Consider the following 18,307-nt stretch of genomic DNA (forward strand, 5'->3'; position numbering starts at 1 on the left):
CTCTGATGGATTCAGCGGGGTTCTCGCTAAAACTGGGCTGTGAAGGGCCAACTGGGGTGGGGGGTGGGGGCCAACGTTGAGGCTGAGTCGAGAAGACGGCTCCTGGGCGCATGGCTAACGTTTGGTCAAGGACAGAGCCCTCGTCCGCACTTGAGTTAGTCTCCTTGCTCAGCAGTGACTGACATGTGGATAAGGTGCTGGGGTTAAAACAAAACTTAGTGTAGGATGGAGAGCGGGTATCGTGTCATCCAGTGCATCGACGGGGCCACGCCCAATGCAGTGTGGGCTACGGGTAGCCCATTGTAACGTCACGCACCTGAGATCTATATAACCTTGTATACCAGTCGGACCACAATGAAAGAAAAAAACTGTGGATTACAAATATCCAATTGTAATGTCATATACCCGAAATCTATAATAATAAATACGTAATATGCTAATTAGACAGGACGGCCGAACAGCGGAACGACCATCCGGACGACTATCCGGGACCACGCAATGACACCCACTGGCGCCAGGCCAGCCAAGGAGGCTGCGATGCGATTGGTCGGGGGTCCGGCCATCGCCCCATGATCGCCCCGCAGGGGAGGCCCAGGCCACTGGCCAGTGGGGCGATCAATTGTGGGCTCCACGATCGCCCCAAAGAGGGAGGCCCAGGCCACTGACCGGCGGGCTGTGGCAGGTGAGCCGGTCCTCCCTCTACGAGGGAAGCCCAGGTCCCTGCTGCTGGAGGGAAGCCGGTGCCGGCAGCCGGGGGAAGGAAGGCCTACTCTTGCACTAAATTTGTGCATTGGGCCTCTAGTGTGTGTACACACACACACACACACACACACACACACACACACATATACACATACACACATACATATATACACACACATACACATACACACACATACACACACACATACACACACACACACATACATATACAGCCTTGTATACCAGTCGGACCACAATTCATACGCACAGCCAGCCACAGTGTGGGCTCTCGCGCAGGAAGGACGCGCTCTGGCCCAGCCTGGCCCAGGGCAGTTTGGTGTGGACGCCACTTTGGGGATAGCTCTCACGTGTTTTCACAGTGTGCTGGGCAGAGCGTCTCTGAGTGGGAAGGGCACGGGGTGTGGGAGCCACGCGTGCCAAGCCCCTGCCTCCCAGGACGTACAGTTCCGTCTGCGCCCCGGGGGTACGGAGGGTCGGGAGCTGAGCGTGGAGAGCAGGCAGGGGGACCGGCACGCACAGACGAATCGAAACTGCGATTCTGTGGGGCGCCGCCCTCGCGGGCCGACATGCAGCCCCGAGATGACCCTAGCGGGTCCTTCATGTGCCTCAGAGGATAAGCTCCTCTGTGGTGAGGAGCAGAACTCTAGGAGTTTCTGCATCTTCGCTCGTCACTCACAGGAAACGCCAGCCTCGCCCTGGGGTTTCTGGCGTCCCTGTGATGCGGTGAAGCAGAAGGGCCCTCGTGGGGTCCACCCAGTCGGTGCCTCGCTGCAGCAGCGGAGCTGTCTTCATCATTAGCACACACCTTGATCACTTTATTTTTATATAAATGCATCTCTTGTACTTTTCCCTTTTTTGCTTTTTTCTTAAACGTAGGGCTAATGCCTTTTTTTAAACGTGGGTCTGCTGGTGGACCTTCATGACGTACAGCCGTTGGGCTCCATCTGAGATTGATTTAACGTGGAGGTAGGAGGTGCTCAGTCAAGGAGACAGCTCTCAACATGAGGAACTTCCCTCGCGGCTCCTGTGCGGGGCCGGGGGGATCCCTCACTCCGCGCGCTTTGTCGAGGCCCCGGCGAGCGTTAAAACTGAGAAGTAGGCGTGGGATCGGCTGCGAGTGGGAGCGTGTTGCCTGCTGCATCCCACATGCCCCGGCCCGCCTCCCCCGTAGCAGAAGCACGTGAGCTGGGAAGTGAGGACACGGGTCTTGCTCCCTCCTTGCTCGGGCCACGTTTGCGCGGAGCTGGGCTCCTTCGCGCGTTCCCATCGATTCGTCGATGAGCGGCACCTTCTCTGGCTGTTTATCCGGCGGCGGGTTGATAACCCATTTATATTCCTTAAACTGTGCGTTTTGTAAGTGCCGCCCAAGCGAGGAATTAATTTGTAACAGAAGCAGAGGATGCACAAGCCGTCCTCATAAACACGGTCTCCAAATTGCTTTGCTCCCAGCTACGGAGGCTGCCATAAAGGAGGATTTCTCATATTGGATTTCCAAAGCCATAGGAGTGGCCACGGAGCCGGCAAGGGACAGCGGCGATTAAAGGCTGTTTAATGCCTCGGTTGCCATGAAGTAGGAGGAAATAAACTCCGCAGCCGCCGGCGCCCATGGCCACAGCCTCCGACTGCCCGGACCAGGAGGCTGAGTTACCTCCTGTTACCTCCTGTCAGATGCAGGGTGAGAAGGAAGATGGGCAGCCAGAGCACGCAGCTGGAGCGAGTGCGAGCAGGGCTGCGTGGGATGCTGTGCCGGGGCCAGGCTGGCCCCACGCCTCTTCAGTGGGGTTTCTCCTTTGGGACCCAGCTCCTGGACCCGGGGGCCCTCCCAGTGCTGGCCCAGCGCACACGGATGTCCCGGAGCGCTCAGTAAAATGCAGACTCGATTCCAATCCAGAGCCAGGGAGGGCCTGGAGCCAGCATTCAAGGCCGTTCTCCTAGGGCAGGTTCTCATCCATCCCAGCTGCTCGCAAACCAGTGCAGGCCGCCTTTCTAGAGCAGTGATGGCGAACCTTTTGAGCTCGGCGTGTCAGCATTTTGAAAAACCCTAACTTAACTCTGGTGCCGGGTCACATATAGACATTTTTTGATATTTGCAACCATAGTAAAACAAAGATTTATATTTTTGATATTTATGTTATATATTTAAACCCCATTTAACAAAGAAAAATCAACCAAAAAGATGCGTTCGCGTGTCACCTCTGACACGCGTGTCATAGGTTCGCCATCACTGTTCTAGAGGCTCGCCCCCCCATCCCCCGTATCCTCCTGCCACCATGGACTCAGTGACCTCAGCACCCACCCCACCTGGCACCCGCCCTCTCACCCCCCTCCCCTGCGCAGGGTTTCTGTGTCTCTTCAGCGAGGCCATTTCTTGCACCGGACTCCGCAACGAGAATGGTGCCCTCCCTGCTGAGGTGGGTCCGGGAGTTACTGAAGCTCCTTGAGTCCTCGCTTCCTTGCAGCTTCCCTCGGCCTGAGTCGCCTCGTCCTCTCCAGGGGCCCGGGCTCCCGTTGAGTCTTTCTGTCCCTGTGGCAGGGCTGGTCCCGCAAACTCTCTGATCTGGGGATGGTCTGCGGGTTGGCAGCCTCGGATGATCTCAATTCACCTCTGCCCACTTCCCCGGGCACCCACAGCACAGAGGCGGTCCCAGTTTCGCAGCATGACAAGGGGTTCCTTAACCCGCTGTCCACGCAGCTGGAAAGGTGGCCACGAAGAGCAGCAGCGATGGGCTGTCTGGCGCAGCGCCAAAGCCCTTCCTGTGTCGTAGCCTGCTGACTGCCTTCGTTTGTTTTCATTAAAATGTTTAAAAAATGTTAATGGTGGTAAAATACCCCTAACACAGAATTTAGTGCTCAGTTCAGCAGTCCATCCCCATGGGTCGTGCCAGAACGTTGTCATCTTACAGAACTGCAATTCTGCACCCGTCAAACTCACTCTCCATTTCACCCTCGCACACCTGCCCGCTCCTGGCAGCCAGCACCCTGCTTTCGGTCCCGAGAATGGGACGGCTCCAGATAACCTGGTGTTAGTGGAATCCCACAGTGTTTGTCTTTTTGTGATTGGCTTGTTTTGCTTAGCAACAAGCCTGTGTGCCCGTTCCTTCTTGAGGCTGAGTAATACTCCACTGTACGAATAGACCACGCTGTTTAACCGTTCTCCTTTGGGTGCGGGCGTGCATCTGATCTGGGTGTGTGTGCATGTGTGCGCATGACCTGGGTGTGTATGTGTGTGCATCTCATCTGGGTGTGTGTGTGTCTGTGCATCTGACCTGTGTGTGTGTGTGTATGTGTGTACATCTGATCTGTGTGTGTGTGTGTGTGTGTGTGCATCTCATCTGGGTGTGTGTACATCCGATCTGGGTGTGTATGTGTGTGTGTGTGATTCTGCATAGCAGCTCCCTCTGATGTACACAGTTGGTTTGTCCTGGGAGAGGTTTTATGTGGGACCAATTTCACGTTGTGGTTTTGGGCTCGCCATGCCCACGGATACTAACACGGGAAGCGCGTCCCTCCCTGGGGAGCGTCTTGCACGCACCTGCTCTCACACTTCGGCTGATGAGCCTGCTCATGACAGGAACTCCTCAGGGGCTGGGCTACGGGAATGTCGTCTATTTTTAGTGCAACCTGAAAACAAGAGAGGACGGGCCCTAGCCATGCTCTCCATGGCGTGGAATGTTTAGAATTGGAGGTTGGGGGGGTTGTATGTGTGTGTGCACGTGCGTTGAAGTGTGATTTGATAGATTATTTCCCCAACTACACGCTGAAGAAAGGAGAAGGGAATTGCCGGGGTCCAACCCCAGCAGGTCCAGGGGTCCCCAAAGGTGTGGACGGAGTCAGCGAAGAAGGAATGACATGGAGAGGGCGTTCAGATGATCATCATAGCAAGGTTCTCTAGCCACGTTCTGGTCAGGATCTCCAGAGAGGTTCTGCTTAGGATCTCCAGCCAGGATATGTGTCCATGTTCTCTTGCTAGGTTCTCCAGGTCCTCCAGCCAGGTTCTGTAGCCATGTTCCCTCGCTAGGTTCTCCAGCCAGGTTCTGTCCAGGTTCTCCAGCCAGGTTCAGTCACCAGGTTCTAGTCAGGTTCTCTTGCCAATTTCTGTAGTCAGGTTCAGTCCAGGATCTTTTGCCATGTTCTCTCGCTAGGTTCTGTCTCTAGGTTCTGAGGCCAGTTTCTGTCCAGTATCTTTTGCCATGTTCTCTCCAGCGAAGTTTTTCTGTCTCTAGAGAACGTTCTGTGTAGGTTCTGTGCCTAGGTCCCGTCTCTCTTGGTTCCGTATTCTAAGTTCTGTCTTGCTGTCTTATTACATCTGTATTTATACCAGTTGATTCAATCCTATCAATCTCTATTACAAAGGTTAGGGCGTTTCTTATCTCCATTCCAGGGAGTAAAGATTATGTAGCTTAAGCATGATTGTTCGTAGGTAAAGTGATTAATTACCCACCTGGCACTAGTTAAGAGGTTTTATTCCCTCCCTAACTTCAGGGGAAAATCCCTACCTGGGGAAACAACCTTTCTCAGAGAGGTGACCTTGGTTAAAACACATAGTGCCAAGAAGGTGAGCAAACATATTAAGAACAGTATGCCATATATGCCAGGTCCCTTGAAACAGCAAGCATGGACCGGCTCCCGGCAGGGAATAGCAAAGGCCAAAGACCTGGACAGGAACAAGGGGCGGGTCCTTGAGGAGGGTCTGGACCAGCGTGGGTCAGCTGCACCTGCTGGCGTCGGAGATGAGCATCCCTTTGCTGTTGGGAAAAGCCCAGACCAACCTTAACAACTGCCCTTAGCGATGGGCGCTGCTCCTTGTGGGTGATTCTGAGCGCCCTCTGGCCCCGGAGCGGCCGCTTCGCCGAGTGGTTGTGAATGCCGTGTGCAGACGGGCAAACCCCTGTATTCCGCTCCACGGTTAGTTTCTGTTGAAAACCAGGAGTCAGGACGTGACGAAAGCCCTTTCTCTCCGATGGAGAGCCCAGCAGCACTTCGGGGGGAGAGAGGGGCTGGTGTCAGGGTCTCCCCAGATCCCTCTGGGAAGGGGCTGTGGGCAGTGACCTGGTCTGTGCCCTGGGGAAGTTCATCTGTGTGAGGCCTGGCCCGGTTCACCGCGGCTGGGGCTGGCACGGGGCTTGTCGGCCCCAGCATTCCTGGGTACCGCCACTCTGGAGGGCAGGCTGTGTGGAAAGTGTGTGCTGTGCCCGTGCCCTGTGCCTTGGGGATTCAGAGATGGAGGGGCTGGGCTCCGCTTCTGGGCACCTCCCGTGCAGATGAGCAGATAGCAGCCGCGATCACGGCAGCGTGGGCAGTGCCCGTGGAGGAGATGCGAGTGCCCGTTCCCACGCGGCTGGGGCTGGTCCCCGGTGCCTCCTCTTCTAGCTCCTCCTTCCTTATGCCCAGGGGTCATCCAGGTGGCACCGTGGGAGGCCGGGCCCTCCTCCGTGAGAGAGGATGGGATCTGGTGCCACGGGTGTTGGCGAGGAAACATAATTAACACCAAATGTCCACGCGGGTGCCTCCTGGGCAGCCTGTCCTGTGGGCTGTTAAAACTAGACAAGAAGAAAAATAAATAAACAAACAAGAAAGATTCCAGGGGAACGAATCTGTATGGGCTGCATCATGCACTCCAACCCCCAATTCGTGCCAAAGCCCAATCCCCAGGACCTCATAACACCACGGCATTTGGAGGCTAGGCCTTCACACCAATAATTAAAGTTAAGCTGAGATTATTAGGGTCAACGCTAGTCCTCTATGAGTGGTCCCCCTTTAAAAAATATATGTTTTTATTGATTTCAGAGAAAGGAGGGGAGAGAGAGAGAGAAACATCAGTGATGAGAGAGAAACATGGATGGGCTGCCTCCCGCACGCCCCACACTGGGGATCAAGCCCGCAACTGGGCCCTGGGCCCTGACCGGGAATGGATCCGTGACCTCCTGGTTCATAGGACAACGCTTAACCACTGAGCCACACCAGCTGAGCATGACTGGTCCTCTTTTAAGAAGAGGAGAAAGCCCATGCAGAGGCACAGGGAGGAGGCCGCCATCTACAGCCAAGGAGAGAGGCCTTGGGAGAACCCGCCTGCCCACACGTGATCTCGGCTGTCTGGCCTCTAGGCCGGTGAGGAACACGTGTCTGTGGTGTGAGCCCCCGTCTGTGGAGCTCTGTGTGGCCGCCCGAGCCGCCCAGCACCGCCCTGTTCCCCGCAGCGGCCCCGAGGGCTGCCTCAGTCGTGCATCCGGTGTTGGCAGGACAGCTGCGTGTGGGCCCAGGAACCGGCATTGCCTGCAGAAGAGCCAGGTGCACAGGTGCGCCAGCCTGGGGCCTGAGACGGGGCCCCACGGTCCCCTGGCAGCTGCCCCTCTGCCCGCCCCTCCCTACCTCCCCAGGGAGGTCGGAGGGACTTGGAAATGACCCCCTGAACGAAGAACAAGGACCCTCATCCTGATGCCTTGGGAAGTGTCAGCGTGGAACATAGCAACTCCCTTCGATAATCAAACATTTCACCCAACACGGCGTTCCCTGGGCCGCCATTGGCTAAAACGAGCGGCTGCCTCTGTGTCCACGCGGCATCCTTTCCCTGGGTTATTCTCCTCCCTCTCCCCCCCCCCCCCGTTCCACAGACCTTAGTGAAGCTATTTTGGACTTTGCTGACAGCTTCTCTGAGCCCACACTCTGGGTTTCAGCCGCTTCGGTCCTAGCTGTGTGACCTCATTAGATGTGTATTTTTGTAGGAGCCTGTGGGTCGGGCGGGGTGGCACGCGCTGTTTTATTCGAGCATCTCAAGCAGAAAAAGCCGCCCCCTCCGTGTCCCCTCCATGACCTCTCTGTGCCCCCTTCGTGCCCTCTCTGCGTTCCTGACGCTGGACCAGGAGAGACAGGCTGGGTCCACTACACTCTTTTCCAAAAAGGCACGGAAACGATGTGCCTTGTAAAACCTGGGGTAATAGGGGATCCTCTGGCTTGTCAAAATCTTGGAGGTTTTTCTCTCTCCACCTGCCTGCCATGTGCCTACAGGTGCCGCTCAGGGGGCCACCCAGACTGGGTGTCTCCTCCTCAAGCCGGCACTGTGGCTCTGCACCCCCAAAATGACCTGTGACTCCAGAACTGAGGTGGTGTGAGCACAAGGTGCCTGGAGTCAGGACCCCGAGTTCCAGTGTGGGTTCGTTGGCTGGTCCCAGGGAGGCGGTGATTCACTGACACCCGATCGCACCGTGGCCTCCCGGAGGGCAGCGGAACCCATGGTGGGGCTCAGAGCCGCCTTCTGGGCGCGGTCGGTGGAGATGAGGAAGCTGGCAGGCTTAGAAAAGCTGGCATGAAATCTTCCCAGCTGCTGGGCGTGCCGTGTGCTCTGGCCCTGACCCTCGAGGTGTTTAAACAACCGCAGCCAGCGAGCCGTGAGGTTCTTAGCCATCACCGCCTGTGGAGTGTGCGCTGTCCCGGCGCCCGTGGGCCGTGTGGCCGCGTGGCTGGAGGGCGGGGAAGGCGGTGGCCTTGAGAGCAGGCCGGTCTCCTGCACAGCAAGCATGTCGTGGGCACAGCGTGCTCAGCAGTTATTAACGGTCCTTCCCCACCTCGAGGCGGACGTGGGCATAAGGCCACAGCGGGAGTCCGGTTGGCCAAGTTCCACGGCGTCCAAATCGAAAATGATAGATGAGCTCCCGCCTCCGTTTCTCAGTAACGTTTGTACATGCCTTCTCCATGCACGGGCTTGTTGAGTGCCTCCTAAGGGTCACGCAGGGGCTGCATGTGAGCCAGAGCAGATGGGGACCTGCCGTCAGAGAGCTGAGAGACCACTTAGGTGGGCAGGAGACTGGGCATCGCCCACAAACCACCAGGCCAGAGAGCATAGAGCGACAGAGGGGGCCCAGGCACCACGTGCCGAGGTACCTGGTTCTCGGGAGCCTGTGGGAGGGCCTAGAGCGACGGGAAGGCTGGGAGCTGACGAACTGGAAGGAGAGGACCCGCTGTGTCCAGGCAGGAAGCGGCCGCCCTCCTGGGAGCGGGGGCAGCGTGTGCAAAGGCCCTGCACGTGGAAAGCACTGCAGGAAGCCAGAGGGCCTGGCACTGTGCCCATCCTCAGGTTCATGCGCCAGGGCCTCCAGGCCACCTTGCATGAGCACCATCCCTTTTCCCCTCCCCTGCCTCCACCTCCGCGAGCAGGCAGCTCCCCGCGCCTCAGCCTCCACGGGGCACGTTGTCTCGTCTCCACTGTGTGCGGTGCTGGGTTACGTCTGTGCCCGGCCCTGTTGTACCAGCTGGGACCTCATGCTGAGGGCGACTAATGTCCTCATGAAGTTTGCCTTCCACTGAGCGGGGCTCCGACAGAGACCCAGCAGGCGTGTCACTCGTGTATATAACGTCAGCGACCAGTACGTGTTATGGAAAAAATGACAAGGCTAGTGAGTGCCCGGGAGGCTGTGCTGCTCCCGGCGGGGGACTGGGTGCCGGCGCAGCCTCGCACCCCACCTGCCCCCTCCACCCACCAGCACGGCGCCTCCCCACGGATGCGCGAGGGGAAGAGGAGAAACCGAGGACTCTAGAGGGAGGGAACCAGCAGCTATGACAGCGATCGCCTCAGCGAGGAAATCGTCTCCCCACCCCCCGAAATGGGATGTGCAGCCATAGCCCCGCCATAAGCTTGTTTTATTGTCTGGGAATAATTTCCATAGCAAGGGAACTAATTTGATTGTGTGGCATAAAGAAAATGTATGTGGGACAATGGGGAAGAATAGAGGCAAAATGAATCCAATACATTTTAATCTCTGCAATACAGATTATATTTTCAATTAAGAAGCTTAGCGCGCGAGTGTGCGGCTGCGGGCGCTTTCCGGAGCATTTGTGTGTGTTTATGGGTAACCCGTCGCCCGGCATGAAGAAAGTCGGCGATCGGCGAGCAGCGCCCATGATCACCCCGTCTCTCCTTGACAGCAACGTCGACGACCCGGCCCGTGGCCGCGTGCAGGTGGTACAACTGGAGAAACGTGGACCGTGGATGCTGAGTTGGTGAATGTGATTTTCTAGACGGAACAAGGAAACCTGATTTCCTTCCCGCTCAGCCCACGCGATGCCCGGCTCCCTCACGTCTGGGGATGGTGGCCGCCAGCCCCTCCAGAGGCGGATCCCAGCATGGCCACGTGTCTGCGCGGCTTAGCTTTACTGATCGCATTTCGGGGTCGTGGGCTTCAGAGCGGACAGACTTCGCCTTGCTCCGGGGTCTGCCGTCCACGTGTCCAGCAGGGCAAACTGCTGCCTGGGCTCCGAGGGGCAGGGGCGACAGGACACGGGCCCTGGTCCATTCCTCCTGGATCTTAGCTCATCTTCCATCAGCTCCTCGGGTGGCCCATTGCCATTCATCTCCTGCAGGTAAGAGACCCACCTCTGGGCTCATCCAGGAGTAAGTAAAGCAGCGCCTTCTGCATCGGGCGTGCTCCCGGCTCCTCCCGGCTTCCTCTCTCGCCCTCCCTCCCAGCGCCGTCTCCTCGCAGCAGGTCCCGGAGCCTGGCTTTGCGGGCTCTCACGCTTCCACTCCCACCTCTCCTCTGTAGCAGACACGCGATTCGAAGAGCATGAAAGGAATAAAGGGTCATTTAAAACAGGAGAGAGGAGCCTGCCAGGGGGAGCAGAGGCAGATGTGGAGTTAGTTTAAAAACACACATCTATTCTGAGCCGTTCCAGAAGGCTGGCGGGGAGGGCGGGGCGGCCGGCACGCAGGGCCGGGCAGACAGAGAGCAGTTGCGTAAGTAGAACCAGACGCCCTGGGCTCCCTCCCGCGTGGCCACGTGGCCGGAGCGTGTCAGGTTTGATAGCATCAGCTCGGACGCCCTGGGCCGGATGACGGACCCAGAATGAGGTCAGAGCTAGGGGAGGGGTGGGGCTGCAGAGCAGAGAGCAGCCGGAGAAAGGGGTCCCAGGCAGAAGGTGCGAGGTCGGTGCACCAGGAGGGAGGTGAGCCCACCAGGGGGGCGGGAAGCACAGGGCGGCAAGTCCCCGCTTGTAAAACGTGAGGTGATTCGTCCCCGAGTGCTTGTGAGCAGTGAACAGCTGGAGCTGCGTGAGGTCACAGCCGTGCGTGGGACATGCCAGGTGCCCAGGACATGCTTGTGAGCCAAGCAGCCGAAGCCAGGGCTGGTCACACGGGAGGGGAGGGGAGGGGAGGGAAAGGGAGAGGAGGGGAGGGGAGGGGAGAGCTCTGGTCACGCTGTCACTCTCAGGAGTCCTCGCCGTCAGCCGCGGTGGCTCACTGGCCACCAGTCCTGTTCGGGCGGGAACCGGATACAGTGCATCCAGCGGGCCTCTCTATGGAGCCGGAGTCAGACGAGTCGCCCAGGGCCAGGGCTGTGATCAGGAGACCCCACAGCAGGGAGGGCACGGTCCCCGCCAGGGCGGCCGCTCCCCAGATGCTGTGTTCCCGGGGCCACCACAGGCCGAGCCTGCTTCCCCAGGGCCGCGCCGCACAGAGGCTGGGAGCACTGTGGACCCGAGTTAGCCATGTGAGGGGTGCTGACGCCTGGTGATCTGGAAATGAAACCAGGACATCTGGGAAACGGAGACGCCTCTCAGTGTCGGGAACAATGGCAGTTGACGCTGTTGGCCTTCCCGCTCCTTCCGGCTCCAGTGTTCAGGGTCCCCCCCACTCCCTCCCCTTGACAAAGAGCCACGTGGCCAAGTGAGGGCGGGGCCTGAGGCCGGCCGCTGCGGAAGCCTCATCTCGCCTTCCCGTCTCACCTGTGTTCTCGGCACCCCTTTCCTCGCTTCACCTCCGTAGCTTCTCCTTCCCAGCAGTCCCCGATGACACGGAAATCCCTTCAAGGCAAGTTCCCAGTTCCTGTCCCTTGACGTGTGGGTCTGCAGCGATAGAATTTGTCACTTCCAATTTGTTTCCTTTCTTTCCACCCACGTGGGGCAGAACATTTTATTAAAAGATGCATTTCCCCCCAAAAGCAACTCTTGTTTTAATGCCAGAGGTATTTAAATGCCCTCGCAGTGAAATGTACAGTCTAATTATGGAACTTAACATTACGTTTAGGGAAGGAATAAAAAACCAGCAACAAACCGCTTCCCCACGCGGGAAATGGGGCGCTGACCTCCGCCGGCGTCCGAGGCCTCTTCCTGCCTCCCCTGCAGCGAGGAGGCCCCTCGCCATCCCGGCTGTTGGCAGCAACGCCGAGTAGCAGAGATGCCAGGAGTGCCCGCGGCGCCATCAGAACGGAGTCGCCGTAGTGCCTGGCACTAAGAGTCCGATTACCTTGCCCTCGCCGGTCCCCTCTGCAGGTAGCAGATGCGGATTTAGGCCGGGTTCCCCCTGTAAGGTTAGCCTTCGCTGCTCTGCTCCACCAGGCAGACTTGGGGGATGGTCTCCCACATGGCATTCACGGTGTTTTGGGGGAGACAGCGGGGATGTGGGCCGAGAGGCGGGGCTGGCGAGACCTCTGTACGTGTGTGGGTGAAGGACCTGTGCCTCCTGCAGGCAGAGCCCCCACCACACCCAGCCTGACGCCTACAGAAAAGCAAAGTGTGGGAGTCGTAGGGCCAACGTGTTGCCTTCCTGCCAGTGTCCCCTGACATTTTGTGAAGTGTCAGCCGAGATGATGGCGCTGAAAGGACTGTATTTGGTGGCTTCATCTCTCCAACCTTTAAGCTCCAAGTTACAAACCCACACACACTGACAACCCTTCGATCCACAGTTCACGGAGCTGAGAGGCCCTGTACTTTCATTTCTTGGTTGAAAACATGAGAATCTCAATAACTTGAGCAGCTTTCTGAAGGTCATGGAGCTAAATGATTACGTGGACATCAGGTGGATAGGTCGGTAAATAGATAGATTGATAGATGATAGATAAAAGAGATAGAATAGCGTGTGTAAGTTAGTGTGAGTGTGTGAGTACGTGTGTGTGTATAAGTATGTGTGTGTGTGTGTGTGTGTGTAGACAACAATTAGATGCATATTCAGCACCAGCGGGAATTACACTACAGCATTTTTTTCAGAGGGTAGCTCACTGAAGTTCAGTGTCATTTTGAACAATGGGGGGCATTCCTGAAGGCTTTTATTCTCACACCCGAAGCCTTGTTTCTTAGAAATTGCTGGTTCTCTGGGGTTAGACGTGAGTGGCTTGGTGCACGGAGCACAGAGCGACGGATCTTTTCTGCGAGTCCCTCACTCTGGCCGGGTACCAGCCGCGTCGCCGTGTCCTGTTCCCTGGCACCTACCTCCCACCTTCCCCGTCTCCTGCAGCACCTTGTTCTCCTGTCCTCGGAAAGTTGCCAGCGTTGTGCGTGGCCTCTGTTCTTGTGCCCTGTGCTCCTGTGCGGTGACGTTGGGTGCGGAGAATGAAGCGAGCTCGAGGCCACAGGGTGGGGTCTCTCCACCAGCGCAGGCGCGGGCCGGGCCTGCTGCTTTCCTTGTTTGGCAGGCGGGAGCTCCTGGTCCCCCGATGCTGGGACGTGGTGGTGTGGTGATCGAGCAAAGGTTCCCTAGTCAGAACCTTTCAGGACTCGCACGGTGGTGGGGGTTCTTTAGTTGCTGGGGGGCTCTGATGGACAAAGACAAGGTTTCTGCCTTCAGGGGACTAGCTCTGGGGGTGGGGAGGAGACTGGGGACCGTGCCCAGCCGTAAGTGCCAAGTGTTTAATGAGAAGTTCGGTTAACAAGAACCTCAAAAGAGCAGAACCTCACAGTGGAAAACCTACTCGAAATGCAAGGACTCCAGGGAGAGCAAAAGGCTACCAAATATTCTAGCCTCTCTGAGCCCTCTGATTTCAGGCCTGATCTTCTGGGCCAGCTCATCTATCCCTTATCCATTCATCCATCTATCTACCTATCTATCCATCCATTTATTCATCCATTCATCCATCCATTTATCCATCCATCCATCTATCCCTCATCCATCCATCCATCCATCCATCCCTCCATCCCTCATCCATCCATCCATCCATCCCTCCATCCCTCATCATCCATCCATCCCTCCCTCCATCCCTCATCCATCCATCCCTCCATCCCTCATCCATCCATCCATCCCTCCATCCCTCCATCCCTCATCCATCCATCCATCCATCCATCTATCCATCCATCCCTCCATCCCTCATCCATCCATCCATCCATCCATCCCTCCATCCCTCCATCCCTCATCCATCATCCATCCATCCATCCATCCATCCATCCCTTCATCCCTCATCCATCCATCCATCCATCTATCCATTCACCCATTTGTTAATTCCTGTGACTAACGCCTAGAGAGCACATGCAGTCTGTCAGATGCTGACTTGGCCTGGCGGGCACGAGGGTGAGTCAGCAGACAGGACCATTTGGGAACAGTCTAGGGGGCTTCCCTGTCTTTGAACATACCTCCAACTGTGCTCAGCACAGACAGAGCCCTGCCACTCGCATCCCCCCCCCCCCCCCCCCCCCCGCTCTCAGGCTCCCAGCAGGAAGGCTGGATCTTGAGCTGTGCTGAGCCAAGTCTGAGCCTTCCTCTTGAAGAGCAGGCAGCCTGCTGTGGTCGTGTGGCTGCTTGTGATCATCTTCATGCTCCCTGTGACGGGAAGCAGACTGTACACAAGCTTCTAATGCGTTCCCTGCTTATTTTCCCTAGTTTGACACGTATCAGGACTAACTCACGAACGACAGCAGCTGATGGAGATTCTTACCTAAGGGATCCCCTGTTGAGGTTTCTCTTTGCCTGGTTAGGTTGCTTTAGTATCTGTTCCCTCATGCGCATTCCTCCTGCATCCTGACTGTGGGCAAAGAGAGGGGCCACTTAAAAAGCTGTATCCGGAGGAAGCTTTGTTATCATCAACACTTTCAAGAGTAATAAACAAATCCAGCCCGGCCCGCGTGGCTCGGTGGCTGAGCATTGACCCATGAACACGGAGGTCAGGGCTCGATTCCTGGTCGGGGCACATGCCCAGGTTTCTGGCTGGATCCCCAGCGTAGGGCGTGCAAGGAGGCAGCCGGTCGATGAGTCTCTTCATCATTCTACCCTCATTCTCCCTCACCCTTCCCTCTCTGAAAAAAAAACAACACAAAAACATATTTAAAAAAAAATAAAGAAAATCTAAATGAACAAGCTGGTGAAGGGCTTGGTCCAGTCATGTACGAGAGTCCACATTGCATATTTCATCATAAATACAGAAGTGAGGGCGTGGAAGGATGCGATGTTTTGCTCTGGGTGCTGAAAATGGTACATCATTAATCAGTCAGCATCCCTGCGACAGTTCTTCTTGTTAAAGCACTTTCATTGCTATTAAAGGTTTTTAAAAGTTTTTATTTAAACAAGTAAACAGTGACCAAGATTAGCATTTGAATTATAGGACAAATGATACTGAAATTAAACGTACTGCCACGCCAGGGGGTACAGCGTTGTCAGAGCTTAACTTTGCAAAGCCCGCCGAGCCAAGACCAGTGTAAGATGTAACGTTTAGACACTGCGACTTGCAAAGGGCTTCATTTGCGCCTTTTTGAAAGTGGGTTTTCCGGTGATGCTTTTCATATGTTACATTCAGACACCATTATTTCTGTCTGTTTCTCTTATCTTGCACACGCTAATGTCCCCCGATTAAGTCTGCGTGTAATTGTCTGGGTTTTTCATGGGCAAAACCTTGCCACCTTCCCCAGGACCTGGAGAGCTCACCTCCCGACAGCCTCGGATTGGGTCTAATTGAAATGCCAGCCCCACAGAGGGGCCGGAGCGGAGTGTGTAATTATGTAATTTCCTCTTGATCTTTCAGAGTCTTCCTGCGAGCGATTAATCAGTATGCAGATATGCTGAACAAAAAATTCCTGGATCAAGCCAACTTCGAGCTGCAGGTGAGAGAAGAAAGGCAGGTGGACATGACCTTGGTCGGGAAGCCGTGTTACCGCAAATTGCTCCTCTGAGCGCCATCTTTTCTTTCTAATCCGCACACTTAATGGGTCGCCCGTCCAAGGTGTGGACATGGTGGTTACAATGTGTCCTGTTGGCACCCAGGCTTGAACGTTGTGCCTTCTGGGTATTTGCTCCGTTTAACAATGGCAAAGAGCAAGTACTGGATCGGGGACAAGGAGGGACTCGGCAGGGAGGCCACGGGGTCTCGGAGTGTGGCTGCCAGGATTTTCTCAGAGCCTTTAAGGTGGTGGTGGGAGGCCGGCAAGTGGCTTTGCACCCTTGAGCTCAGCGTGAAACCCAGGCACAAAACCCAGGAGAGAGATTGCCCTACGCGTGTGGCAGAGCGGGCGTCGGAGCACGTGCCGTGGACTGAGCCCACGCTCAGCCGGAGCCCTACCCGGGGCGGCCGGCTGGCAGCTGGGGAGTGGGCCCATGGTTTGAAACGTTCCCTAGGGCAGCGGTTCTCAACCTTGGCTGCACATTAGAATCACCTGGGAATCTTTTTAAAATCCTGATTTCTGGGCCTCATCCTCCGGACATTCTGTTTCTTCGTTACTAATGTGGCCTCAACCCATAACAAAGAAACAGAATGTCCAGAGGATGAGGCCCAGAAATCAGGATTTTAAAAAGATTCCCAGGTGATTCTAATGTGCAGCCAAGGCTGAGAGCCACTGCCCTCAGGCGCTGGGCAGACGAGGTGCCGGCGGCCGCGGCTGAGCTGCTAACCCTCTGCCCCCGTCGCTTCCAGCTCTGGAACAACTACTTCCACCTGGCGGTCGCGTTCCTCACCCAGGAGTCCCTGCAGCTGGAGAACTTCTCAAGCGCCAAGAGAGCCAAGATCCTGAACAAGTGAGTCCGCCGGGGCAGGCCGATGACCCCGGGCCTTGCCACCCCCAGGCCACTCACTGTGGTGAGGGGTTCAGAGGGGGTCTTGGTGGTGGCAGCGGCTCAGCCGTCCTTGGATTCTGTGAGTGTGTGTCTTCCCGCCAGAGGCTTGAGCCCAGGAAAACGCAGGTGGGTCGTGGAGCTGGGCTGGAAGGTAATATCCCTGGGGGACCAGCCTGTCCCTCTAGGGAGGGGCTGAGGCGTCATGTTCAGATTCTCCATCCGGGACTGGCCTGCATCAGCCGCCCTCTCCTGCTGCACGGGATGGGCAGGGGTGTCGGACACGGAGGCCTCACCCTCAGGTGGCCGCGGGCTGGGGTTTTGACTCCCCTGTGACTTCCCAGCCACACGCACCACATGCAGTGGCCTGCACTCAGAGGGCCCTGCCGGTCAGCTGACAGGAGGAGGACGAGGGGCTGGGAAACCAAAAGCTGTAGCTAATTCCAGCAGTTATTAGGTTGAACGCGATCAGCCTTTTCCTCGGGCAATAAAGGGAAAGGTAAATTGCTCACCAGCTCATAAAGGCTCATCTTCTGCAGCCTCGGGATTCTGTTTACTCTGGAAACATACACCCCTCCCCGCCCACGGGGAGGAAAATTAGCATTTGTTTTCCCGGTAAACAAAAACTTGGGGGAATATCTGTTGAGTAGGAGGTGCCCAGCCCTCCCTTGCACTGAACTTGATGAAGAAGGGGGGGTGGGGCATTGGAGGAGGCGGCCCTGTTCTGAGTGTAGCCTCCAGGGCTCTCTGTTCTCGGGGTGGGGGAGGTCACGAGGGTCTGCAGGCCCTGATGCTAACAATGGGCACAGAAACACCCCCGCCCCCCTCTTGGGCCAAGGAGCTGGGCTCTCTCACCTGCCCTTGGAGAGTGAAGACAGTGACACAGTGACATTCTCTCATTACTCTCACCACCTCCCCCAAGTCCCACGGTGGGGGGCCGGGATGGGGGGGGGTAGTGTGTGGTGACGAGTACGTGTGGATCCCAGCTCCTTCCATCCCCTTGGTGGCGAAGGAAGGAGCGCCGTTTTCTCTTGACGCGTCTCAGTGATGGAAGACTGGGTCGCACGTACAAATAACCGGGTCTGACTCTCGCGTGCCCTGAGAGTGACCGGGCGCTTTTCCCCTTCCTGCCTTTCAGGTATGGAGACATGAGAAGACAGATCGGCTTCGAGATCAGGGACATGTGGTACAACCTCGGTGAGTCGCCGCGGTCTCCGCCATCGGGGGCCGTCTCCCGTCCGAGGTGGGAGGCGGCATTGGCCCTGTTCGTCAGCGTTGGGGCATCTACAAATGTCCGAGGCTTCTGCTCCTTGGGGAAAAATTGCTGTTCGTTGCCAGAACTCTTTTCAGGAAGTAAGAGCTGGGAGGCCAAGTGAAAGGAGGAGAATCTGGTGGGTGGGGCAGATGGAAGCATCTGGAAAGCACCCCCGTGTCAGGCGTCCACAGCTCAGCCCTGGGCGTCAGGAACATTCCCCCACCGCCTCATGCATCCAATCACGTAGCTCATCCTACTGTTGAATCACGTGCCATCAGATGGGCTTCATGTCATCGACTCTGCCTTCCCAAGGGTCTAGTCCAGGGGTGGGCAAACTTTTTGACTCGAGGGCCACAATGGGTTCTTAAACTGGACTGGAGGGCCGGAACAAATGCATGGATGGAGTGTTTGTGTGAACTAATATAAATTCAAAGTAAACATCATTACATAAAAGGGTACGGTCTTTTTTTTCAATAGTTTTATTCATTTCAAACGGGCCGGATCCAGCCCGCGGGCCGTAGTTTGCCCCCGGCTGGTCTAGTCCCCACTCCAAACCCGACCCCGGCTTTAGGTCCGCTGCCACCAAGTGGTGG

The 18,307-nt window shown here is 56.6% G+C and overlaps 1 protein-coding gene across 4 annotated transcripts in view; it reads left to right on the forward strand.

The window, feature by feature from the left end:
• The window catches only part of DOCK1 (dedicator of cytokinesis 1), a 287,578-nt gene that overhangs the window by 225,171 nt on the left and 44,100 nt on the right, over window positions 1–18,307 (forward strand). For all 4 annotated transcript variants that reach the window (XM_036335666.1, XM_036335667.1, XM_036335664.1 and 1 more), the window contains 3 exons: window positions 15,438–15,516; window positions 16,323–16,423; window positions 17,598–17,656. In XM_036335666.1, the coding sequence (XP_036191559.1) occupies window positions 15,438–15,516; window positions 16,323–16,423; window positions 17,598–17,656 (239 nt within the window). The remainder of the gene's footprint in view (window positions 1–15,437; window positions 15,517–16,322; window positions 16,424–17,597; window positions 17,657–18,307) is intronic.

Source organism: Myotis myotis, unplaced genomic scaffold (genome assembly GCF_014108235.1).
Source record: "Myotis myotis isolate mMyoMyo1 unplaced genomic scaffold, mMyoMyo1.p scaffold_m19_p_15, whole genome shotgun sequence".
Classification (NCBI taxonomy): Eukaryota; Metazoa; Chordata; class Mammalia; order Chiroptera; family Vespertilionidae; genus Myotis; species Myotis myotis.